At 53.9% G+C, this 23836-nt stretch overlaps 2 protein-coding genes across 2 annotated transcripts; both read left to right on the forward strand.

Moving 5' to 3' along the window:
- The first annotated feature begins 8346 nt into the window (after positions 1–8346).
- On the forward strand, positions 8347–12971 carry EIF4E1B (eukaryotic translation initiation factor 4E family member 1B). The gene is made up of 7 exons (XM_027970589.3): positions 8347–8364; positions 8441–8589; positions 8895–8990; positions 9597–9660; positions 10365–10478; positions 10624–10763; positions 11119–12971. The coding sequence occupies exons 1-7, from the start codon at positions 8347–8349 to the stop codon at positions 11231–11233; spliced, it is 696 nt and encodes a 231-aa protein (XP_027826390.1). The 3' UTR covers positions 11234–12971.
- A 104-nt stretch (positions 12972–13075) lies between these two features.
- TSPAN17 (tetraspanin 17) lies at positions 13076–23570 on the forward strand. The gene is made up of 9 exons (XM_012178263.4): positions 13076–13312; positions 16543–16593; positions 16684–16830; positions 17833–18003; positions 20119–20244; positions 20791–20838; positions 21311–21427; positions 21516–21577; positions 22026–23570. The coding sequence occupies exons 1-9, from the start codon at positions 13226–13228 to the stop codon at positions 22060–22062; spliced, it is 846 nt and encodes a 281-aa protein (XP_012033653.1). The 5' UTR covers positions 13076–13225; the 3' UTR covers positions 22063–23570.
- Positions 23571–23836: the final 266 nt, after the last annotated feature.

Here is a 23836-nt window from a genome sequence, read left to right on the forward strand (position 1 = left end):
TCCAGGAAGATGCCCAGGTTTCTGGCTTGGACAATGGGGTGAGTGATGCTGCTGCAAAAAAAGGAAATAGGCATTGAGGGGGTGGGGCAGCTTTGGAGGGTGAGCTTGTTTAGGGCACGCTGAATAGACTAGCTATCAGGCTATCACTGCCTGATAGACAAGGTGTGCTGCCAAGAGTTATCTGAGCCTGGAACTCAGGAAGCTACTCCATGCTGGCTTCAGGTGTTTATTTGGGCCATGGTATACTGGGAAGTCTTTAATACGTGGCTTTCCAAGCAGAGAAGCACCTTGTTGAGTTTGCCCATATCCGTGGTGTAAATTCTACCCCTGTGGTTTGTTTCAAGCTGTCACTGTGATGTCTCTGAGCAGAGAGTTGGGAAGAGACATGTGGTAGCACTCCTTTATACAGCATTTCCACCATTCAGGTAAAATAGATATAGAATAATCTGAAAAGCATAGATAATAGTAAAATAATTAGGCAGTTGTGTTTTAAGTGCTTGTTATCTTTGTTTTAAACATTTATATAACCATAAGTTTATTTAATTTTTAATAATGGCTTTAATGTCTGTCTCACAAAATTCCTAAAACTTCGTTCTCACAAGCTGATCCAAGCCAGCCCAGGACACCGTTGGATTTGGAGTTATTTGCATGGAGGTGGTGGCTGGAGTCATGGGGAGGATGCAACTGCCCAGAGGAACAGGAAGAGTGAAAAGAATGGAGGGTCTGAACAGAATGCTGAGTCAGTGCAAACTTCCTGAGTGGCCAGGGGCAGAGGAGCCCAGGGAAAGGCTGAGAAGAAGCAGCACAGAGAAGCTGGAGAGTGAGGTGGCCGGGAAACCAAGGGGATTAGAGGACAAGTGGACAAATGTTAAAGAGAAGCCAAAACAACAAGTAATAAAGAATCCTCAGATGGGCAGCAAGTGGGCTGATGAGGAGTTTAACAGCAGCACCAGGAAAAGACTCCTTGGAAAAGTCCCTGATGCTGGGAAAGACTGAGGGCAGGAGGAGAAGGGGATGACCAAGGATGAGATGGTGGGGTGGCACCACCGACTCAGTGGACATGTGCTTGAGCAAGCTCCAGGAGACAGTAAAGGACATGCTGCAGTCCATGGGGTCACAAAGAGTCAGGCACGACTAAGTGACTGAACAACAGCAGGAGGCATCGTGAGTCCAGGAGAGAGGAAGCATCCAGGGAAAACCTCCAGGAGAAAGTGACACTCAAGCCGGGTTTTGACAAATGAGAAGGACCTTACAATGTGGTGGTAAACTTTCCCAGCAGGGGATCCAGCAGGTGGAAAAATCCAGAGTGTAGAGGGAATAGAAAATGGATTAAATTCTGAATCAGGTAGGAAGTTCATTTGGCTGCTCATCAGAAGCTTAGCAAAGCAGGTATTTATTCTTCCACTTAAAGAGGTCATGCAGTAGGCAGCCCATAGTTGGTGTGATGACTTCACAATCATCAGAGACCCAGAATCCTATCTTCCTATTCAGTTATTCTTAGTACCTGGATTCCACTTTCAAGGCCACTTCATGGCCTAGGATGGCTGCTGCAGATCCATCCATCATATCCATGCAGAAAGCAGGAGGAAGGGAAGAAGGGTAAAAAGAAGACCTGCCCGTTTTTTGTCTTTTTCTTAAGGAATTTTCCTGGAAGCCAACAATTCCTGCCTATTTGTCATTGGCTACACCTAACTGCAGGGACATTAGAAAAGTTTGGTGATCTCTCTGGGCTTATGACTTCCTCGAATCAAAGTATGAAAAGGAAAGAATAGTTACTGAGTGAGCCACTAGCCCCTCTGCCCTGCGAAAGGTTTTTGCCTCCAATTTTTTTATTTTTAAAAACCTCAAGCCTAGAAAAAAGTTCCAAACATAATGTGAAGTTGCTCAGTCATGTCCAACTCTTTGTGACCCCATGGACTGTAGACTGCCAGGCTCCTCTGTCCATGGGGTTTCCCAGGCAAGAACACTGAAGTAGGTTGCCATTTGCTTCTCCGGGGGATCTTCCCGAACCAGGGATCGAACCCAGGTCTCCTGCACTGCAGGCAGACACTTTACTGTCTGAGCCAACAGGGAACCCAAACATAATACAATGAACAAAACCTTTAGAAAAGTCATAATATTAGCACAGTGAATACCCAGATATCCTCACCTAGGTTCGCCAGATGTTAACATTTGCTACATCTTTCCTTCTCTATCTGCATATGGGCTGTCTCCAGAAGAAGGTGGCATGGTTACTGGGTCACCACTTCCCAGCATGCTGGTCTCTTTACCCCATGTCACATGGTTGGCCCTCTTTTAGGGTATAGAATGGCAGAGTCCGGACCCCTGGGTCTCTTTCTGGCCAGATCCTAAACCTGTGAGTTCTCAGGGCCCTCTGTTTGTTTCTGTTCTCTCTCTGACCTGGAAAATAGGCCCCTCTATTCCTCTTTTCTCTCCCCTTCTTAAGAATGTACTAAGAAGCTTCTGGAGAGGGAAGCCTGGGAGAGCGTGGGTAAGGGGATGGGAGAAAAATCTCAGCTGGAGCAGCAGGGGTTCTCGTAAGAGAGTCCCAGGATCCTAGTTTCTGCTTGGGTTTCCATAAAAATCCAGATGTGCCTTTATAACTCTGCATGTGGGGCCTAACCACATGACTGGACATTTACCAACATTGCTGCTGTCCAGGCCTCAGGATGGGGAGGAAGGCAGGCAGGCAGGATGGGGGGCCTAAGATCAGGCGGGGGTGGGGGGTAATACTGATTGAACACCTGTCTGCCAGGCACTATATCCATTATATCACTAAGTCCTAAAGTCAATCCTTTAAAGCAGGCATTTACATTCCCACTTTACAGATGAAAGAACCAATACTCAGAGAGGGAAAGTAACTGGTCCTCGGCATCTAGTCTTTTCAGTCGGTCTTTCCTGAGTGTCTACTGTGTGCGAGGTACTGTTCTAGGTACTGGAGACTCAGCAGAAAAGACGCATGAAGTTCTTGCTCTTCTAGAGCTTACTGTTCAAGAAGGCGGCAGATAATTAACAAATGACTAGGGAGAAGGCAATGGCACCCCACTCTAGTACTCTTGCCTGGAAAATCCCATGGATGGAGGAGCCTGGTAGGCTGCAGTCCATGGGGTCTCTAAGAGTCGGACACGACTGAGCAACTTCACTTTCACGTTTCACTTTCATGCATTGGAGAAGGAAATGGCAACCCACTCCAGTGTTCTTGCCTGGAGAATCCCAAGGATGGCAGAGCCTGGTGGGCTGCCCTCTCTGGTCGCACAGAGTCGGACACGACTGAAGCAACTTGGCCGCAGCAGCAGTAGTGACCAAATAAGATCCCTTAGACTGTGTTACTTTTGTCAAAATCAGTAACACTTACCTTGCTAAGTCTAAAGTCAGTTCTTCCTTGTGGCCCTGACTTCTGAGTACTTGCCATGAGCCAGGCCCTGCCCTAGGAACTGCAGAACAGAGTCGTGAGTAAAAGAGGCCCCAGGGACCTTATGTTCTAGCACCAGAAGGCAGATGATGAGCAAAATAAATACGTAAAATACAGGGTGTGTCAGGAGGTGGAAGTGCTTGGAGAGAAAGCAAGAGAAAGGGCATGGGAGTGCTGCGGCGGGGGCTGAGCGCTTGACCATTTAAATGCAGTGGGCAGGGAAGGACTGGCTTGAGGTAGAAACTGAGGAAGCAGCCAGTGTAAAGTCCTAGGGCAGGTGCGGGTCTGGCATGTTTGAAGCCCTGCAAGGCAGCCAGTGTGGCTGAAGGGGTGGAGAGTCATGGAGAGGGGCTGCTGAGAGCTGGTGGGGCCTTACAGACCCTTGGGCTGTGAGCACAGGAGTGATGTAATCTCACTTTCCTTTTTAAGGTTCGCTGTGTAGACAGTCGCTTAGTCATGTCCAACTCTTTGCAACCCCATGGACATCTCCAGGCCAGAATACTGGAGTGGGTAGTCTTTTCCTTCTCCAGGGGATCTTCCCAACCCAGGGATAGAACTCAGGTCTCCTGCATTGCAGGCGGATTCTTTACCAGCTGAACCACAAGGGAAGCCCGGGAATACTGGAGTGGGTAGCCTATCCCTTCTCCAGCGGATCTTCCCAACCCAGGACTTGAACCAGGGTCTCCTGCATTGCAGGTGGATTCTTTACCAACTGAACTATCAGGGAAGCTGGGAGAAATATCAATAACCCCAGATATGCAGATGACACCACCCTTATGGCAGAAAGCGAAGAGGAACTAAAGAGCCTCTTGATGAAAATAAAAGAGGAGAGTGAAAAAGCTGGCTTAAAATTCAACATTCAGAAAACTAAGATCATGGCATCTGGTCCCATCACTTCCTGGCAAATAGATGGGGAAACAATGAAACAGTGAGAGACTTTATTTTTCTGGGCTCAAAAATCACTGCAGATGGTGACTGCAGCCATGAAATTAAAAGACGCTTGCTCCTTGGAAGAAAAGCTATAACCAACCTAGACAGCATATTAAAAAGCAGAGACATTGCCGACAAAGGTCTGTCTAGTCAAAGCTATGGTTTTTCCAGTAGTCATGTATGGATGTGAGAGTTGGACTATAAAGAAAGCTGAGCACAGAAGAATTGATGCTTTTGAACTGTGATGTTGGAGAAGACTCTTGAGAGTCCCTTGGACAGCAAAGACATCCAACCAGTCAATCCTAAAGGAAATCAGTCCTGAATATTCATTGGAAGGACTGATGCTGAAACTGAAACTCTAATACTTTGGCCACCTGATGCGAAGAACTGACTCATCGGAAAAGAACCTGATGCTGAGAAAGATTGAAGGCAGGAGGAGAAGGAGATGACAGAGGATGAGATGGTTGGATGGCATCACTGACTCAATGGACATGAGTTTGAGTAAACTTTGGTGATGGACAGGGAGGCCTGGCGTGCTGTAGTCCATGGTGTTACAGAGTCAGACACAACTGAGTGACTGAACTGTGCTGAACTGAACTGTGTAGACAGTAGATTGTTCTTGGGCCACGGAGGAAGCTGGGGCCAGCATACCATTGCCATAGTACAGGGAAGATGACAGTCCATTTGGACTAGGGTGCGGCGATGGAGATGGAGAGAAGCGGCTGGATCCTGGATATTTTGTAGGTAGAGCTGAATAGGGAATGAGCTGATGGGTTAGAAAGAGATGAGTTAGGACCAGTCCAGGATTTTTGGCTGAGTAGGTGGAAGGATGGAGAAGATTATGGGAGGAGAAAGTTGGGGGATAGGGGAAAGCCAGGAATTCAGCTTTGAATGCAATAGATGTGAGACAGGTGCATGTAAGATGCCCAGGTGGAGCTGTGAGCAGGCAGTTGGATGCGCTCTTCAGGATTTCATGCCAGGCCACAGGTGTTCTGTGCATGTGACATCCAATGCCCACGCCTGAATGGGATCATGAAATGGCAAGTGCCGACAGAGCAGAGCTGAGGTCCAAGGGCTCAGTCCTGGGAACTTCCAAGGCAAAGAGAAATTTTGTTCACATCTGTGTTCCTCAGTGCCTAAAACAGTGCCTTGGACATGGACCCTGGGACTCTAATAGAATACAGTGGTGGTGAAGCTGTGCCAGGTTTCAGGCTGGTGCCTTAAGAAACAGGCAGCTTCTGCCTCTCATCTCTTGGGATACTCATCCTGGGAACCCAGCCATTGTGCCATGAGGAAGCCAAGTGGTCATGTGCAGAGGCCACAAAGATCTATCCCAGTTGACACCCCAGCTGAGGTTCCATCTGAGAGCCAGCGAAGACTGTCCTGCTAGAATGCACAGATGGCCCCTGTCCTGGCCTGTGAGCCATTCCAATCGACAGGGCTTTGGAGTAGAGAGGGACCATCTCTATCAAGTGCTACCCAAATTGCAGATCTGTGAGCAAAATAAGTGATTATTGTAGTTTTAAGTCACTGGATTTTGGGTGGTTTATTATACAGCAACAGGAAGCCGGGACTCCAAGCCCACCTCTCCAGAGCCTGTGTGTTTGTGTGTATTAGTTGTTCAGTCGTGTCTGACTCTTTGTGACACATGGACTGTAGCCTGCCAGGCTCCTCTATGCATGGAGTTCTCCAGACAAGAAAACTGGAGTGGGTTGCCATGCCCTCCTTCAGGGGATCTTCCCTACCCAGGGATCGAACCTGGATCTCCTGCCCTGCAGGCATATTCTTTACCATCTGAGCCACCAGGGAAGGCCCTCCAGAGCCTAAACCAAACACCACTGAGTCTTCCTTTTCAATACCGCTGAAATCAATCATATTCTCTCATCTTTCCAGCTGCCCCATTCGTCACCTGGACAACCATGTTTGCATCCAGATAGCTCTCCTTCCATTCACTCTTAATTGAGCAGGGTCTGTTTCCTACACAGCAGCCAGAGAACTTGCTAGAAAGTCCATCTGATTACCTCCCCAGCCCTTGAAGCACCCAGTGGCTCTCCACTCTCCTAACATCAAGACTCACCATCCTTTCCCCTTTAGGCGTCAGCTGCACTGGTCTTCATTCTCTTCCTCCAGTACCTAATGTTCCCTTTGCCCCAGGGCCTCTGCACATGCCGCTTCCTCTCCCAGAGATACCCCCTCCACTGGGCTCATTAACTCTCGCTCAAACATCACCTCTTCTGTGAACTGCCTCTGAGTTGGTAGTTCTCAAAATGAGGTTCCTGACCAGCTCATCCAGGAACTTGTTAGAAATGCCAGTTCTCAAGCCCAAGCCAGGTATTCATTTGTTTGTGCTAAGTCACTTCAGTCCTGTCTGACTCTTTGCGACCCCATGGACTGTAGCCTATCAGGCTCTTCTGTCCATGGGATTCTCCACGCAAGAATGCTGGAGTGAGTTGCCATGCCCTCCCCCAGGAGATCTTCCTCACCCAGGGATTGAACTCACATCTGTTACATATCCTGCATTGGCAGGTGGGTTCTTGACCACTGGCGCCACCTCAGAGGCAGAGTGTAGGGGTCAGTATTTAGCAAGCCCTTCAGGTGATTCTGATCCATGCTCTTGAGAAGTGCTGCTCTAGAGCCCCCAGTTCAGGTCATGGGCTTGGTCTGCTCCCATCTGAGAATCCGTTTTGCTCAGAGGCTTGCGTTTGCTGTGACACAGGTCTTTGTGAGATGATCTGATGTCTGCTCCCCTGACAGACCAGAGCACAAGGGGCACTCATCTGCTCCTCATTGCCTCCCAGCACCCAGCCCCCTACAGGCCTGGCAGCACCACCTGGAGCTTAGAGATGTGGGTTGAACGGATATTAACTGTCACCCATGGCTCTCCTGTGCGTGGCAGAGGGGAAGACACTGGTCTCTTACAGAGCTGGGCCAAGGGAGTGTAAGAAACCTTAAGAAACTTGGGGAGGTTTCAGCCCCTGCAGAAAAGGCTGCTGTTCAGAAGGCGGGGAAAGGATATCCAGCTTTCCCTCCCTCTCTTGCCCAGTCCCTCCTCCACCCTGGGCAGGCCCTCAGCTGATTGCTATTGACTACTGAGCAGGCCTTGTTCTGTGGACTGGTTTTATATCACTTAATACAGTAAGCTTCTGAGTTGTGTTTCATTAATGTTCCAATTTTACAGAGAGGAAGACTGAGACTCAATGAGGTTCATGTACTTGGCTGAGGTGGGGGCAAGGAGGACTTGATCCGGCTGTGGACAGGTGCACTGGCCCTTGCCAACCGTGGCCAGGTGGAGAATGCTCAGGTGGACGGGAGGGAAGGACCATGAGTGCAGTGGACACAGGGGCCATGCAGATCCGCATTTGCTTTTCCAAAAGGCAGTGTTGGCTGCAGCAGATTGGGAGAAGGAGGCCCCGGTGTTGCCAAACCTAAAATTTCAAAATGTGGATTTCTAATATACAAGCTTCTTGTTTCTAAATAATCACATAAAAAAGAAAACCCACAGATGTTTCCAGAGACTAGTGTCAAATGACATTGGTGGCAAAAATTGAGGGGTGAATGACAGAAGAGCCCAAAGGGAGACACCACAATGTCTGCATTGTCTCTGACCTGGCCCCGCCCTGCTCCCCTCCACCTTCTGCCATGTCTGGGTCAATCCACTTTAATTTCAGGGGATGTGGTTTCACTAAGAGCAGACCCCTAATACTGACCCTTGCCATCCTGTCTCAGCCCCCAAATGACCAGTGCCATGTGGGCCGAGGCTAGGTCTGCCTGGTCACAAGCTGTGTCCCCAGACCCCAGCCTGCATGCAGAAGGCGCTCACTAAATGCTTGCTGATGGAACTAATAGTGTAAGCCCTTCCTCCTCGGAACACCACACCCCCTACCCCCACACTGGCTCCTCCCAGTCGCCTGCCCGGGGTGAGCTGGGCGGGGCAATGGTGGGTTTAAGGCCGGCTGCTGGAGGCCCCCTCGGATGGCTGGTGACTGTGGAGCCCAGGCTACAGCATGGCTGCCGCCCACCCTGTAAGTCCACCTATCTGCCCCCTTGGGCAGCGAGGGCCTGGGCTCACCGCCCAGCTTGACTCCTCTCCTTGGTCAGGCTGAAGAGGCTGAGGATGGGATCCAAAAGTGGAAGAAAGAGGAGGAGAAGGAGGAGGAGGAGGCAGCCGCGGGGCCGTGCATGGGAGAGGAGGCTCTGAGGAAGGCCCCGGAGGAGGGCAAGCTGGACTTACACCCACTGCTCAACAGGTAGGGCAGGCCCTACCCTTGGCTTTGACCTCACTTCCTCATCTGGGAAAGGCCAGAGCTGCCCTAAGACTTGGGCCCAGCTGGCCCTTTCAGCCTTAATCCAGCTGAGATTTCGAGTTAAAGCCTCCCCCAGCCTCTCAGGATCACTGTCCCCATCACCTTATGGGGCCGGTGCTACAAACCCTACCTCCCTGTTGGCTCGGGAAGGAGCCGGACTTCCGGGCCAACCTACTGCTGTGGAGGTGGGGTGGGGCGGGCAGGTGGATGCACTCTTGCTTCCTCCTGCGCCCTCCCCCACCCCCCAGGTGGGCTCTGTGGTTCTTCAAAAATGACCGCAGCCGAGCCTGGCAGAACAACCTGCATCGGGTCACCAAGTTCAACACCGTCGAGGACTTCTGGGCGTGAGTGTCTGTCCCTCATGGAGGAGGCTGAGGTCAGGAGGCCTTAGCTGTGGATCCTTCCCAGACCCGACCCCTCCAGGGAGCTGTTGCCTACACCGCTTTCCCAGCCCTTTCTGGGGTCTTACAGCATCTCCTGAGGGCTGGGGCTTGGTGGGCTCTGCAGGGAAGTGGCGGGGAGTTTGGGCTGGGTCACAGCCCCTGCCCCCAAGCCTTCCTGGGACTCAGGGAGACAGCCTGGGAAGTGAGAGAACAAGGAGTTGACCACGACTCTGCTGCCTTATGCCTTGTGACCCTAGGCGAGTTCCTTCCCCTCTCTGAGCTTGTCTCAGCTACTGAATGAGTTTTAGACTGTTTCATCTGTGGTGATCCAGTGAGGGGGTCTGCCAGGTGCTTCACAAACCCTGGGGGTGGGTGACAAGGTAGGATTTGAGGGTCTGGGTAAATGGGGATGGAAGTTTTTGGCAGGGGGCACCAGCATGAACTAAGGCTTGGAAGCTGGAAGGTGGGTGGAAAGCAGTGGGGTAAGAAGTTGAGGGATCTGAGGCAAGTTGAAACCAGGCCCTAAAAAGCTTAGCCTTTCAGCCTGGGGTGGGGGTCTCTCTCCAGGATATATAATAATATCCAGCTGGCCAGTAAGCTCTCTTCCGGCTGTGACTACGCCCTGTTCAAGGTAAGCTCGGCTTCCCCCACTCCCCAGGACACAGTGGGGCTGGTTTCTTCCAAGCTTCCTCCCTCACAGGGGCTTTGACAGTGCGGTATTGAGGACAGCCTTTCTTGGGGCCAAACATAACTTGCAGTTGGAGGACTGCTGTCCAGAAGCTGGGGCAGAGTGTCAGACCTGAGCCCCATCTTGAAGAACAGGGGAGAGGGGGAACAAGGGGGAGCAATGAAGGGGGTCTAGGTATCTCGCCTGGCTCTTTAACTTGGGGACTGCATCAGGATTGCCTGAGGACACTTGTCAATGTCCAGGCCTGTCCTTGGAGGGGCTGGGCAGTGGCGCCCTGATGTCCACGTTTGCAGATTTTCCTAGGTGACTCATGCCCAGCTAGCCTGGGATGTCTGTCCCTGGCCACACTGGGGTTGCCCCAGACACTTCCTTTAATCACCCACATCTGAACTCTCATCTCAAGGATCTTGGTTCAGCAAAGGAGACAAAAACACATCTATGCAAGGCTACGTGAGGTGACCTATATTGAGGCTTAGGGGCCCACGGGAGCTCACAGGAGGGTCTGCAGGGCTGACCCTGCTTATACTGAAGGGTGAAGACAGAAGACCTAGTCTGTGGAGGGGCTGGAGCAGGGCCTGGGGAGGTGGCCAGGCACTCACTTCCCTTCGAACAAAGGGAGGTGGTTGATTCACCAACCTGCCTCCCAGGATGGCATTAAGCCCATGTGGGAAGACAGCAGGAATAAGCGGGGTGGCCGCTGGCTGGTCAGCCTCACCAAGCAGCAGCGCCACATTGAGCTGGACCACCTGTGGCTGGAGACAGTGAGTGGGGGGTTGGGCGGGAGGCTGGGTGGGGAGGGTTCCCAAGGGAAGGGGCTGGGCTGGTGTGGTAGCAGTGGTCTCAAGGATGGGGGGGGCAGTCTCTGTGCAAACCAGAAGGCCTCATCCTCCTCCTTTTCGGGTCCAGCTGCTGTGTCTCATCGGGGAGAGCTTTGGGGAGCACAGCCAGGAAGTGTGTGGGGCCGTCATCAACATCCGAGCCAAGGGGGACAAGATTGCTGTGTGGACACGAGAGGCAGAGAACCAGGAGGGCGTGCTACACATTGGGTGAGGGGTATCTCTGGCATAGGGTGGGGGCTGAGCCTCTTCTAGGGGAGAAGGTGGAAGGGGAATGGCTTGGCCTGCAAGAGAGACCTCTAGAATCCTCCATGCTGTCTCTCCCTTCTTTCTTCCACAACTTGTGCAAAGGGTGTGGAGTCTAGATTTCCATCTATTTCTTGCAGACCTCTTTTCTTTTGCATGAGTCACATTTCGTGTTTCCACACGGGTAAGACACACACAACAAGAGTTACTGTGGCTGGAACCAGGGTAGGGGCTCTGGGCATAGGACCCATGGTCCCAGGTTAACTGCAGGACCTGCTGCTGACTGCCTGTCTCCTTTCCTCTCCCACTTACCTCCCAGGCGTGTCTACAAAGAGCGCCTGGGCCTCTCCACAAAGACCATCATTGGGTACCAGGCCCACGCAGACACAGCCACCAAGAGCAACTCCTTAGCCAAGAACAAATTTGTGGTGTGAGAGGACCCTGAGCCTCCCATTGCTGTGTGTATTTATTTCTCAAGGGGGCTGGGCTGGGCTGAGGGAAGATGGCATGTTTCTCCCCTATCCTGGGGCTCAGGCCTAGGGGTGAGTAACCAACTTGAGAGCCCAGGGCAGTGGAAAGATGGAGAAAACCCTGGGCTTTTTAACCCTGGGGGGCTGGGTTGGATACAGTGTGGTGTGATGAGTCACTGGTGGAGGAGGTGGGACGGCAAGTGGAAAGAGAACAGGAGAGAATCCTAGGATTCAGGACTAACTCCATGCCCCCCACCTTGGAAAGAAGTTAGGTGTTCTGAAGGCCAGTCTCTTCCATTTGGGGGAGGGGGTTCAAGGCCACTGACAGAGCTGGAGCTCAGGGACAAGAGTGGGGGCTCTGAGTGATCACTCTGCTTTAAAAACTTTTATGGGTTGCTTCTCATTAGATTTGTAGCCGTGGAGCCTATGCTTTATCCCACGCCTTCACTCAGTCAGCTGTGTGTGGGTCCCTAGAGCAGAGGGGTGGGGTTGATGAGGGCCTGGCCCAGGAGAGGTGATCAGGCCTTACTGTGGCTCTGCCAGAGGTGGATTAACCAGAAGGTGAAGCTTAAGCCCCTTTTTCTTCCTGTTCTAAATAAATACTTTAAACAAGATTTTTTTTTTAAATTCAGTTTTTGTTTAAAGCAATTTATTTATTTTGGCTGTGCTGGATCTTTGTTGCTGCGTGGGTTTTCCTCTGAGTGTAGCGGGGGCTACTCTCTGGTTGCAGGGCAGAGGCTTCTCACTGCGGTGGCTTCCTTGTGGAGTATGGGCCCCAGGGCTCGCCCGCCTCAGTAGCTGCAGTTCTGGGGCTCAAGAGCACAGGCTCTAGTTGTGGTACACGAACTTAGTTGCTCCGTGGCATGTAGGATCTTCCCAGATCAGGGATTGAACCTGGGTCTCCTGAATTGGCAGGAGGACATCACTGAGCCAGCAGGGAAGCCCAAAGTTGGAATTATTTTTAAAGAGGACTCTAAAATTCACCCCCCTAAACCTTGGTCTGCTCCAGTCTTGCCTTGAGAGGGCTCATGTGAGACTCCCTTCAGTAACAAGGAGCCTGATCAAGGTAGACGCTGGTATGGGGAAGAGGGGTTAGACGGTGCGGGGCGGTGCTTCAACCACCAAAGGGGTTTGAACTGGGGACTGCGGTATATGCCCCCCAGCGAAACTGAAGGGGCAGGGAGGAGCAGGCGCAGCTCTCACAAGACCCAGGTGTCATCCCGTCTGAGTTTGAACCAGTACAGACTGAACTGAATTTCCGAGTGAAAAGCACTTCTGATTCGACTCCCCTGTAATAAAACGTCCTCCACGTGTGCTAAAAAACACCATCCATATAACTATTCTCTGTTCGCTCACCAACGTGGTCGTTACTTCTTTTCAGGGATGGGCACCGACCGCAAGGCCGGGGGTTGGGGTGGCGCTGGTACTGATCCTTGCGGTGTGGGGGGAACTGGGGGTCTTTAGTGCCTGTGACTTGCGGAGCTTTCAGCAAGCATCTGAGGTGGGTCCGAAGGACGCAGCAGCAGCCAGCGTAAGGGGCAGAGTCAGGCCTAGAGGCGGGGCTCCCAGGGGGCTGAGTCGGGCAGTGGGGAGGGGCCCGGACTTGGGGTGGTGTGCCTGTATGGGGGCGGGGCCCGGAGGGGAACAGTCGGGAGGGGGCGGAGACAGACCCAGAGGCGGGGCTCCAAAGGGCACTGAGTGGGGCTAGGGGCGGAGCCTAGGGCGGGGCGGAATCAGGCATAGAGGAGGGGCTCTGAGTGGACCGAGCGGGGATTGTTCGAGCGCCGGGGGCGGTCCCTACGGGGCGGGCGGGGCCCGACGGGCTCTCTGTGTGGCCGCGGCCATGAAGCCGCAGCCGCCGGGCTAGGCCCCGGGCGGCTCTAGCCCAGGGCGGCCCGCGGAGGGCCGGGCCCAGCCTCCGGGCCCGGTTGCCGGGCCGGCGTGCGGCCACTCACGATGCCCGGCAAGCACCAGCACTTCCAGGAACCCGAGGTCGGCTGCTGCGGGAAATACTTCCTGTTTGGCTTCAACATCGTCTTCTGGGTGAGCGCGGGGTGGGTTCTGGGCCCTGTGCTGGGGGTGGCGGAAGGAGGAGGCTCAGTCCCCTACTAGGGGGAGACACTCTTTGCCACAAGGCCTTGGGACCGTCCCCTAACTTTTTCCTCCCCTTCCCACCTCCACGCCCACCCTCTGGAGCACCTGAGGGAATTAGAGAGGCCCGGATTGCAGGGAGCGGGTCCCAGCCACTGCGGTAGTAGGATGCGGAGGGGTAGTCTTCCGGGGTCTTTTCAGGGCTCAGCGGAGAAATGGGAGGTGTTTCGGTGAAGACCCCGCGGCCCTGCTTGGTGCGGGTGCTCTCCCTCTCTTACCCTGAGGTGTAAGGGGTCCAGGGAGCCCCACCTCTGGTTTTGCCGATAGGGAGGAAAGCCTCCGCGAAGGGCTGGATTCCCTCTCCAGCCCTCTTACCGCTCCAGTACCTGGGCCTACCGCTTCGCCTTAAGCCCTTATAAAGAGGTGGGGGGGCGAGGGGGAATAGGTAAAACTCCCACCCACAAACTAAGAGGCTTGCAGGCAAGGAGGGCAGTCGCCCTAGTTCTCAGCTGAGGACAAGGGGATATTCCCTAATGAAAGGCCAGGAGAGCTGGCCTTGGGGAACAGAATTCAGCATTCCACAGCTGAGCAAAGGGAGGTGTCAGGGCCAGGCTGTCCCTGTCTGGAGAAGGGAACTGCTGGTGCCCCTCCCAGGGTGGAGGGTTGCCAAGTCATCTTTCCCTTCTCCCTCCCCCATCCCATCTCTCCAAGGCTACTTGCTGACTCTTCAGCCTCTACTCCTGACGCCTTGGTCAGAATGTCAGGCCCACTCAGTTTTGTTTAGCAGGAATCAGTGGCACTGCCCTCTGCCCACAAGCTGCTCCGGCAGTGTGGGTGTCCTTTGGCCCCTGCAGTGCCACAGCCTCAAGAGTGTGGGCCATGTGCAGAGAGCTGGTCTGGTAGGAAAGTCTGGGGCTCTAGTTGTCTCGGGCCTAGCTGTGAGACAGTGGGCAAGTCACTTCTCTCTGGGCTTCAGCTTCCCTAACAGGGAGTGGGGGATGATGAAGCCTGCTCCTCAGGGCTGTTAGGCAGATGACATGAGTTATAACTTACTGTATTCTCCCAGTCACTTTAATTATATCTACATTTTATAGGTGAAGGAAGAGGCACAGAGAGGTTAAGTCATGTAACCCAGAGTCACACAGCCAGGAAGTGCAGAGCCACGGTGGCAGCTCAGTGGGCAGTAGGTGGAGGTGAGGCTGAGCACTGAGCAGAGGGAGCCGCCAGATGTCAGCGGCGGTGGGGGTGGGGGGAGCGAGACATGAGAGACCCAGGCTTGTTCCAGGGTTCCCCAGGATGGGACAGAAAGTGTGAAAGGCCCCAGGGCTGGGGCAGAGTTTGAGTTTCATGCTGAGGGCAGTGGGGATGGATTTGTTTTAGTTTCTGTATTAGAGGCAGATCTGCCTGACTGCCATGGGCAAGGAGACCAGGGAGGCAGGCTAGGACAAAGGAGGGGTGATGGCGGGTGGACAAGGTGAGGAAGGTTTCAGGGGAGGTTATCAGGCTGAGTTGACAGGACTGGCCCAGAGCACCCTGCGGTGTCTGGCTTGATGTCTTCATTTTGTCCCGTGCACCACCAACCATGATCTTACCTCTGGGCCTTTGCCAGTACTTCCGCCCGAAATTCAGTACTTCCGCCTGAAATTCAGTACTTCTACCTAGAATTCAGTACTGCCTGAAATTGTTTTCTTTTCAATGCCCTGTTTCATCATTCAGGCCTCAGCTAAAATGTCACCATGCTCCCTAACTGAAACATGCTCCGCCACCACCACCACCACCCTATCACTTCCCATCACATCACCCTGTTTGATTTTCTTTAAAGGCTCTGTTGGTATCTGAAACTACCTTGTTTGCTCACTGTGGGTTTCCCCCACTGGAGTGTAAACTCCATGAAGGCTGAGAGCTCATGTGCCCTTTTCACTGATGTATTTCGGTGCATGACATGGAGCCTGGCACTCAGAGGCTTTTGCAGCAGGCAGGTGGACTAAGGGCTCTAGAGCCAGAGAGAGGTTTGCGTGGAGATTGGGAGATTGCCAGTGTCATGATGAGGTGAAAGATGAGTTTGAGAAGAAGAAGGGTAGGTTGGAGGTTGAGGTTGGAACCTGGTGGAGGAGGGGTTGGCCTTGTGCCTGGCACCACTGAAGCAGAGCCTTGTAGGAGGGAGGCTGAGAAAGGGCTGGAGGAGGAATGGCATTGCGTTAGCAGTGGGGAGGTTCGAAAAAGAGAAAGTAGTAATCATTCACCTGTCTAAAGGCCATGGGCGGGTCAGATGGGATGAGGCAGGAGACGTGAGGTTTGGTTTCACATCCCAGATCCAGTGTGGGGGAGGGAAGGAAAAGTATTTCTGGAAAACCAGTACAGCAGTGAGAGGAGCCTGGGGTCAGAAAGGGGTGGGTGCAAAAGGTGGCTGGCCAGGGGTGGATTTGGCTGAGGCTCTGTGCTGAGGCGGGGAGGGAGCCTGTAGAGAAAGCAAGTGGGAGACAGAGGTCTGAAGAGGTAGGGTCGTGGCCTCACTTGGGCAGGAGGGGCACTCTCCCTCTGAGACTAGATGTCCTGCTCGGGTTCAGGCAGCTGCTCTGAATATCCCGGGTTGTCCTAGCACGGAGATGAGGTCGGGTGGTGGGTGGTGTTTAGGAGGTCTAGCCCAGGGCCCCCCTGCGGATCCAGCTCTTCACTGGGATTCCTGGTCATTCAGAGGTCTTTGGCTGTGAGCTGCCAAGATGTACTCTGGCAGATGGAGGCTGGAAAGGTGGGACGGGAGTAGAGTGGCAGTCACAGAATTGCAGGGAAGCAGGAGGACCAGACTTGGGAGGATACTGGAGAGGATGCCAGGAGCCTGGAACCCTACCATAGGCCTGAGGTGAGGGAAGAGGCTCAGGAACCAGTCACTGTTGCTTGGTGGGACTGTTTTGGCCTTCCTCTGCTCCAATTCTGAAGTTCCAAGAGGGATCCCTTCTTAGGGCTGGGGAGGGTTCAGTGTTCCAAGCTGTGCCCTGTGGGAAGAAACACTGAGATGCAGTCTTCGACAGATGGAAAAGACCCTGGATCCCATTTACAGTGCTTTCCTCTCTTTCTGTCTCTCCCTGTGGCTTCCTGAAGAGCATGAGCACCAGCAGGGAGGGGCCTCTGCTGGGATGGGAAAGCATACTGGTGCCTTCAGCTCTTTGCTGCTGTTCTTGCAGGTGCTGGGGGCCCTGTTCCTGGCCATCGGTCTCTGGGCCTGGAGTGAGAAGGTAAGGCAGCGGGATGTGGTGCAGGGCTACTATGGGCTGAGATGGTGGGATGGCCAGTCCCCCCCACCTGCCTCTGTTCCCCCTGCACAGGGCGTTCTCTCCAACATCTCGGCACTGACAGATCTGGGAGGCCTTGACCCTGTGTGGCTGTTTGTGGTGGTTGGAGGCATCATGTCTGTGCTGGGCTTTGCCGGCTGCATTGGGGCCCTCCGGGAGAACACCTTCCTGCTCAAATTTGTGAGTGCCCTCCCACCTGGATTCACTGGGGACCCCAACCTCCTCCCACCCACTTCTTATATATAGTTCATGCTTAGTAATGGTAGTTTTATTATTGTGTAATTTTAACAGTGGTCACCAGATTTGTATGGTTAATACATTTATAGGATCCTCTGTTGTAAGTGGGGCTTCCCTGGTGGCTCAGCGGTAAAGAAGCCCCGAGTTCAATCCCTGGCTAGGGAAGATCCCCTGGAGGAGGGCATGGCAACCCACTCCAGTATTCTTGTCTGGAGAATCCCATGGACAGAGGAGCCTGGAAGGCTGCAGTCCCTGAGGGTCGCAGAGTCGAACACGACTGAAGTGACTAAGCAGCAGCAGCAGCTGTTTTAGGTGACCGACACCTAGTGGCCTGGGCCCTAAGCGAAAATGGCCATTAGGAAAACGCAGGGGTGTGTTAGCTGCCAGCGCCTTTGGATCCAGGGGCCAGCACAGTGTCACTTGGCCTAGCCTCTCTGTTTCCTCAGCTCTGTGCCTTTGGGTTGGCTCCAGACCCCTTGGGGTGGAAAGACGTCCAGGAATCGGGCGGGCGGGAGGGGAGTGGTGCGGGGTACTGGCTTCAAGCCTCTGCTGGAGGCTGAGTCTCTCCTTTCCCAGCCATTCTGCGAAAGTTCTTTAATTGCATCTCCTTAATCCTGATTGGCCACCTCTGGACCAATCCCTGTGGCCCCAGGGGAGTTAGTGCTCTGATTGGTGGGCTCTTGATGCGTGCCTAGTCCTCTATATGGAAGTGGCTCCTCCGGAACCAAAGGAACTGGAGTTGTGTGTGGAGGGTGGCTTCTCAAAGACAATAGAGTAGGTCAGAACAGCGGTAACTTTTTTCATTGTAAATCAATACTAATATGGTAAAAGGTGGAGACTCTGGGCTGCCTTGAGTCAGGATGAGGGAGGTTGAAACTGCACTCAGTGGCAACCCCTATCCCTGTATCTCTTACCCCCACGGTCTGTCTGTCTGCCCGCCACCAGTTCTCCGTGTTTCTTGGCCTCATCTTCTTCCTGGAGCTGGCAACAGGGATCCTGGCCTTCGTCTTCAAGGACTGGATTCGAGACCAGCTCAACCTCTTCATCAACAACAATGTCAAGGCCTATCGGGACGACATTGACCTCCAGAACCTCATTGACTTTGCTCAGGAATACGTAAGTCCGACATCCAGCTCCAGCTACATACAGGAGGCACCTGCCAGGCAGATGAACGGAGGAGCAAGTTCCCTGTGTGCTGGGACCATTCCCTTGCCTACCAGGCCAGGCAAGACCCAAGGAAGAGAGCCAGGTGTCCCCCTCTCTGAAAGGAAGTCAGCCCTTGGTGATCTCCATGTGCCTAACCCTGCATGGACACAGGGTTGGGGAGCAAAGGCCAGAGGCTTCAAACTGGTAGCTCCTAGGCCGGGCTTAGGACACACTTGAAGGAAGAAATGTGGCATGAAAATATAGATTTCTTCTTCTACTAAGCTGGGCGCACAGTATCAGCCGGGGCTGCATTGCCATTGCCCCTTTGCCGGTAAAGAGGTTCTCTGCTACCATCCCCGTCACTCTCTTTTATTATACCTGTTGGCCCTCCTCTCTCATTTATATTATTTGTTTGGCCTCTGAACTTATTCAGGTTTGAGACCCACCCCACTGCCCAGAAGCTCTGCCCTTAAGCTTGCAAACCTAACCCCCGTGAAGAAGCAGTCAGTGAAGAGTTCAAGAAATCCTAGACACCTTCCGCCTGCACATTCTCACCCACTCACACACTTAGTCACACACACTCATAGTCGTACCCACTTCAACAGTCATGCTCTTTTGATGCCATCCACCCCAAGAACTCTGGGATCCAGAGGTGAACCAGAGCTGGTGCCTGTTTTGAGGAGCTCTCAACCCAGGGCAGAAGTAAACGAAGAGCCAGGTGGTTAGGATGTGATTTATTTGTTCATTTAACGCAGAATCGTGATGGACCAACTGTGTGCTGGGTCCTGAGCTAGGTGCTGGGGATTCAGGGGTGAAAAAGAGCTGCTGCTGCTGCTGGTGCTAAGTCGCTTCAGTTGTGTCCAACTCTGTGTGACCCCATAGATGGCAGCCCACCAGGCTCTGCCATCCCTGAGATTCTCCAGGCAAGAACACTGAAGTGGGTTGCCATTTCCTTCTCCAGTGCATGAAAGTGAAAAGTGAAAGTGAAGTCACTCAGTTGTGTCTGACTCTTCGCGACCCCATGGACTGCAGCCTACCAGGCTCCTCCGTCCATGGGGTTTTCCAGGCAAGAGTACTGGAGTGGGGTGCCATTGCCTTCTCTGGAGAAAGAGCTAGGGACCTGTCTTTGTGCAGATGGTGATTTGGGGGAACAGACAGATGATAAACAAGCAAAAGAAACAAACGTGTGTGTGTGTGTGTGTGTGTGTGTGTGTGTGTGTAGCGTTATAAATTGTGGTAAAGGCTGAAATGGGGAAGCACGGAGAAGGAGAAGGCCTCTAGGGGCTGGCCCTGGGGGAGGAGAAGGAGCAGGGATGTGATGAGAGGAGCCAGTGTTCTCCAGCAGGAGCAGGGGTGCTGAGCAGAGAGGAGGGAGGCAGAGCTGCATGGCTGTGCCTCACTCCCCCTCTTCAGTCCACAGGGCCTACCGGTGTCTGCCACTGAGCTGGTCCCTTGAGGGCCAGCTATTTGCCAGCCTGGGCTGTGTCAGTGAGTTAAGGCTGCCTGTCTCCCCACTAGATTGTGAGCTGCTTGCTTCATTGCAGCCCCACCTAAGGAAGCAGTCCATTGTCTTGGGTAGGGGTCATGGGGATATAGGTGCCCACGATAGCACCCATGAAGTGGGATAGGGCATGGTCATGAGGGTGGCAGGATTGCTCTCCTGTCCCTGGAGAGAGGCAAAGAGAAGGTCTTTCGTAAAAATCGTGGGACAAGTGTGGGGAGACCAGGCACAGATAGGGGCCTTCAGCCTCTCTGCAGGGTTTATTGAAACTCCCAACCCTCAAGGTGGACTAGAGGAAGCCACAGTCCTTGGGCCACCGTCCTCGCCCACTCCCTTTGCTCGGCCTCCCTCGGGCTGGGGTACAGGCTCAGGAGACCCTTCCCACTACCCCCAGCCCCCATCAACCCGGTCAGGAGCCTCGAGCTGCTCTGATGGCCCTGGGCCCAGGCTTGACCTGTCTGTGGGGAAGTTCCCACCTGGCTGGCTGTCTCCAGGCCACTGGCAGCCAGCCTGGGCCTGTCCCTAGGCAGGATGGGGCTCCTGGGGTGGGCCTGGCTCATCCGGGCTCTCCTCCCACCCACTAGTGGTCTTGCTGCGGAGCCCGCGGGCCCAACGACTGGAACCTCAATATCTACTTCAACTGCACTGACTTGAACCCCAGCCGGGAGCGCTGCGGGGTGCCCTTCTCCTGCTGCGTCAGGGACCCGGCGGTGAGTGCGCCTTGGCGAGGGGCGGGGCCTCAGCGCGCAGGCACAGTCTGGAACCAGCCCACCCCTGACCTCGCCTCAGCCCTGCTCTGGGGGCCACCGATGTCGGGCAAGCCCTCTTACGTGTAGTAGTAGCCCTGCTGGGCTGGGGAGTTTGTGTTGGTGGGTGGCGTTGAGGCCTGCTGGATGGGGACTGCTTCTCTTGGCCCACCATGCTGGGGTGGCAGGGGTAGGGGTTCTGAAACGTTCATGGTTTTCTTTAAGAGCAGAAGTTTCTTGCGGTGACATCCCTCCAGTCACAGGGCACAGGGACACTGAGGGCCAGGTGTCTTCCCATTCTTATAACACATGGGCAGGCAGGGCTCCTAAAAAGGAAGCCGTTCAAGCTGGCGTTGTGGCCATGCGCCTTGGCGACAGGGAGAGGTGCTGGGGTCCTAGCCAGCTTCCCTTGAGGAGCAGCGGCTGTGGCGGAATCCATGGTTCCATCCGCTTCCCCTGAGGCCTCATGGGTGCCCCTACCGAGTTGCTCCCTGGCATGTTTCTCCTCAGGAGGATGTCCTCAACACTCAGTGTGGCTACGACGTCCGGCTCAAACTGGTGAGAGGGGTGGGGACAGGGCTGAGGGCAACTGGGGGGATTCGGACTATACATGCCAAAAGGCCTCAAGGATTCCGGGGGCGGGGGTTGGGGAGGAGGGAGTGCAGAGTCCCAGGAGGCACAGAGGTCTTGATAATGCCGAACCCAAGGCAGTGAACTCCTGTAGAGGAGGAAAACAGGAAGACAGGGATAACGAAATATGAATAGCAGTGTGACAGATTCACCTAAGTACTAGGAAGAAGCTAAAAGCAGGGAGGTAATGGGGTTGGGGCAGGGCAGTCAGGGAAGGCCTCAGAGGAGAAGCTGTCTGTGCTGAGACCCCAGGGAGGAGAAGGCCCTTTGGTGGGGCTCCAGGTGGCAGGCACTAAGGTATAAGGCCCTGGGCCAGGCTGAGCTTGGTACGCCGGACTGACGTGGGGCCCCTGGTGGCTGTGGGTGGGCCGAGCCGAGCCTGGTGCCCGTTTGTCCCCAGGAGCTGGAGCAGCAGGGCTTCATCCACACCAAAGGCTGCGTGGGCCAGTTTGAAAAGTGGCTGCAGGACAACCTGATTGTTGTGGCAGGGGTCTTTGTGGGCATCGCCCTTCTCCAGGTACCACTACGGCCCTGCACAACCTCACTCTGTCCTGGGCAGTCTGCCCTCCCGGTGGCCCTTCCCTCACCTGCCCTCTGTCTTCCAGATCTTTGGCATCTGCCTGGCCCAGAACCTCGTCAGCGACATCAAGGCAGTGAAGGCCAACTGGTGAGGCTGCCACGCTGGCCAAGGCCACTCGCCTGGCCGACCCAGGGACCCTCCACTCTGCCCATAATGGGCAAGGTTGCAGGAGGTGTTTCTGCTTGGACCTGAACCCCACATGGGGCTTGCGGGCCACTGCACTGTGCGCCCGTGGAGAGTCACATGGCTCTACCCGGCTGCCTGTCCTGGAGCTGTGTGTACGGAGGGTGGGTGTCACAGGGAGCTGCCGTCTGGGCTGCTGTTGGGTGGTTGGCTCTCCAGTGGACTAGGAAGGGCCCAGCTAGGAGGGGGCAGGCCAGGTGGGATGGGCTTGGGGACTGCTGTTGCCTGGAACTCAGTCTCGCGTATCTCAGAGTTCTCTTCACTAGTGACCCCTCCAGGAACCCACTTCAGCCTCAATGTCTCAGACTCTAAAATGGGTCCAAGAATCTTCTCTCCCTTGCTTGCCTCTCAGGATCAAATATGATGACGGCTACAAACTACTCAAATAAACAAATCCTTGAAAACCAGTGGCTTCAGCCCAGCATCCTGAAGGTTCTGTCAGCTGCAGGGCCTCGGCAGAGCTCTCCACCCTGGGCCCTGGCCCAGACCCACTCCGCCAGTGCATTTTCTTGGTCTGGGTAGTATATACATTTGAGCCAACCTTTAAAACATGGTGTATTTCATGTGAAAGTCCAGATCCGTGAAGATTGGCCATCCGGCCCCAGCGGCTCTTGGGACGTCATCATCCCCCGCGTGCTTCCTATTCTCTGAGAGACCCGCCTGGCCGGTGCTGCTCACCCTGTAGGCTGGGGTTGACCTCCCCTCTGCTGTAGGGTTTTCCCCTGGAAACACCTCGAGGCTGCCATTGGCCAAGCCTGGAGTGAGGCACAGGGATGTGAAAAATGGAGAGGCCACACAACTTGGGTGGGGTCCAACCCCACTGGAGACTGAGATGAGTGCCCAGTAGAGTGGCTGAGGTGTGGAATGGAGATCAGGAAGGTTTGGGGAAGGAAATAATTGGAAGTCAAAAACTTGGCACCCATAGGGTTGGCAGGGAGCCTGCTTTGGGACCCATGGTGGTTGATGCTGGGTCTCACTTGGAATCAAATGGTGGCCTGCAGAGCTGCCTCATGACCACCAGAGGGCACTCCAGCACAGCTTTGCTTGGGTCTGGCGACTTAACACTGCAAACTCTCCTACAGCCAAGTGGCTGGTGTGTCTACCTTGCTTACCAGTGCTTCCAATTCAGGGAACTTGAGATCTTTGAAAAGAGTTCAGACTTGGGAAGTCTGACTGTTGCTCTCAGCTCTGCCTCTTAGCTGCATGAAGGGGTGTGTGGCATATAAATGCTGCACCCATCCATCCAGGGGGTGCTCTTTGTGGATCAAAGGGATCTGTGGGTAGTTCATAGATCTAAAACTCAGATGCTCTTAAAGTCACGTAGGTCATATAAATGAATGAAGTAGGCCTTTGACTTGTGAGGCCTTTGCAGTGCAACTGACTTTCCTACTGTCCCTGAAGACAACACAGAGAGACGTTGCTTTGTGACCAGAGAAATATTTGGGCCACTGAGTTGATGATGTACCTTGAGATACAACGGAATATGGTGGGGACTCACAGAGCATAGATCCCCGTCTGAGCTTGGTGACTGTCATTTAGTTGTGGCTAATTGTTATAAAGTGGGAATGCAGGTCTAATGTCAGAAATCCAGAGAAGCCAGGAATTCAGGATTTTATGTGAAATAGACCTATTTTTAAGTTGTTAACTAATGAAAAAAATTGAAATGCTGCAAGCCCAACGAAAGGTACAGCTGTGGCGCCTGTGACACTGCAGATCCCTCTGGGACAGTCATCCGCTGGAGTCCTGGCTGCTCTGCCATCCAGGGATGCTGAGAGCTGCCGCTGGGAGGGCAGGGTATCGGGTATGCAGCCAGCATTGTGGCTCCCAGACACCAGCTGGACAGTGTCCGGGGTCCCTGGCAGATGCCAGTGTACCACAATAAATGCAACTCACAGTATTGTGCGTGTCTTGCTTTTTTAATTTCAAAAGCTTTCACTTTTCATTTTCCCCTTAAACCTCAACAGCGCCCCCTGTGAGGTAGAGATTCTTTTCCTGATGAAGAAACTAGGGCTGGCGGGGCGGGTGCGGGGAGTCACGCAGCACACAGCTGGAGGAGGCACCCAGCTCTGAGCCCTCTCATGGGACGTCTGCACCAGACTGTCCTGCTTTTCTGATGCACACGAGTGACACCTGCAGTCATAGTAGGGGCAGCAAGGCATCATT

This window comes from Ovis aries, chromosome 5 (genome assembly GCF_016772045.2).
Source record: "Ovis aries strain OAR_USU_Benz2616 breed Rambouillet chromosome 5, ARS-UI_Ramb_v3.0, whole genome shotgun sequence".
NCBI lineage: Eukaryota > Metazoa > Chordata > Mammalia > Artiodactyla > Bovidae > Ovis > Ovis aries.

Bases quoted from the DNA above. Each gene is read 5' to 3' on its own strand.
- EIF4E1B (XM_027970589.3), top strand. The intron at 8,991-9,596 runs GTGAGTGTCTGT...GTCTCTCTCCAG, and splicing joins ACCGTCGAGGACTTCTGGGC to GATATATAATAATATCCAGC. The intron at 10,764-11,118 runs GTGAGGGGTATC...CTTACCTCCCAG, and splicing joins GAGGGCGTGCTACACATTGG to GCGTGTCTACAAAGAGCGCC.
- TSPAN17 (XM_012178263.4), top strand. From the start codon at position 13,226: ATGCCCGGCAAGCACCAGCACTTCCAGGAACCCGAGGTCGGCTGCTGC. The intron at 16,594-16,683 runs GTAAGGCAGCGG...CCCCCTGCACAG, and splicing joins TCTGGGCCTGGAGTGAGAAG to GGCGTTCTCTCCAACATCTC. The intron at 20,245-20,790 runs GTGAGTGCGCCT...GTTTCTCCTCAG, and splicing joins GCTGCGTCAGGGACCCGGCG to GAGGATGTCCTCAACACTCA.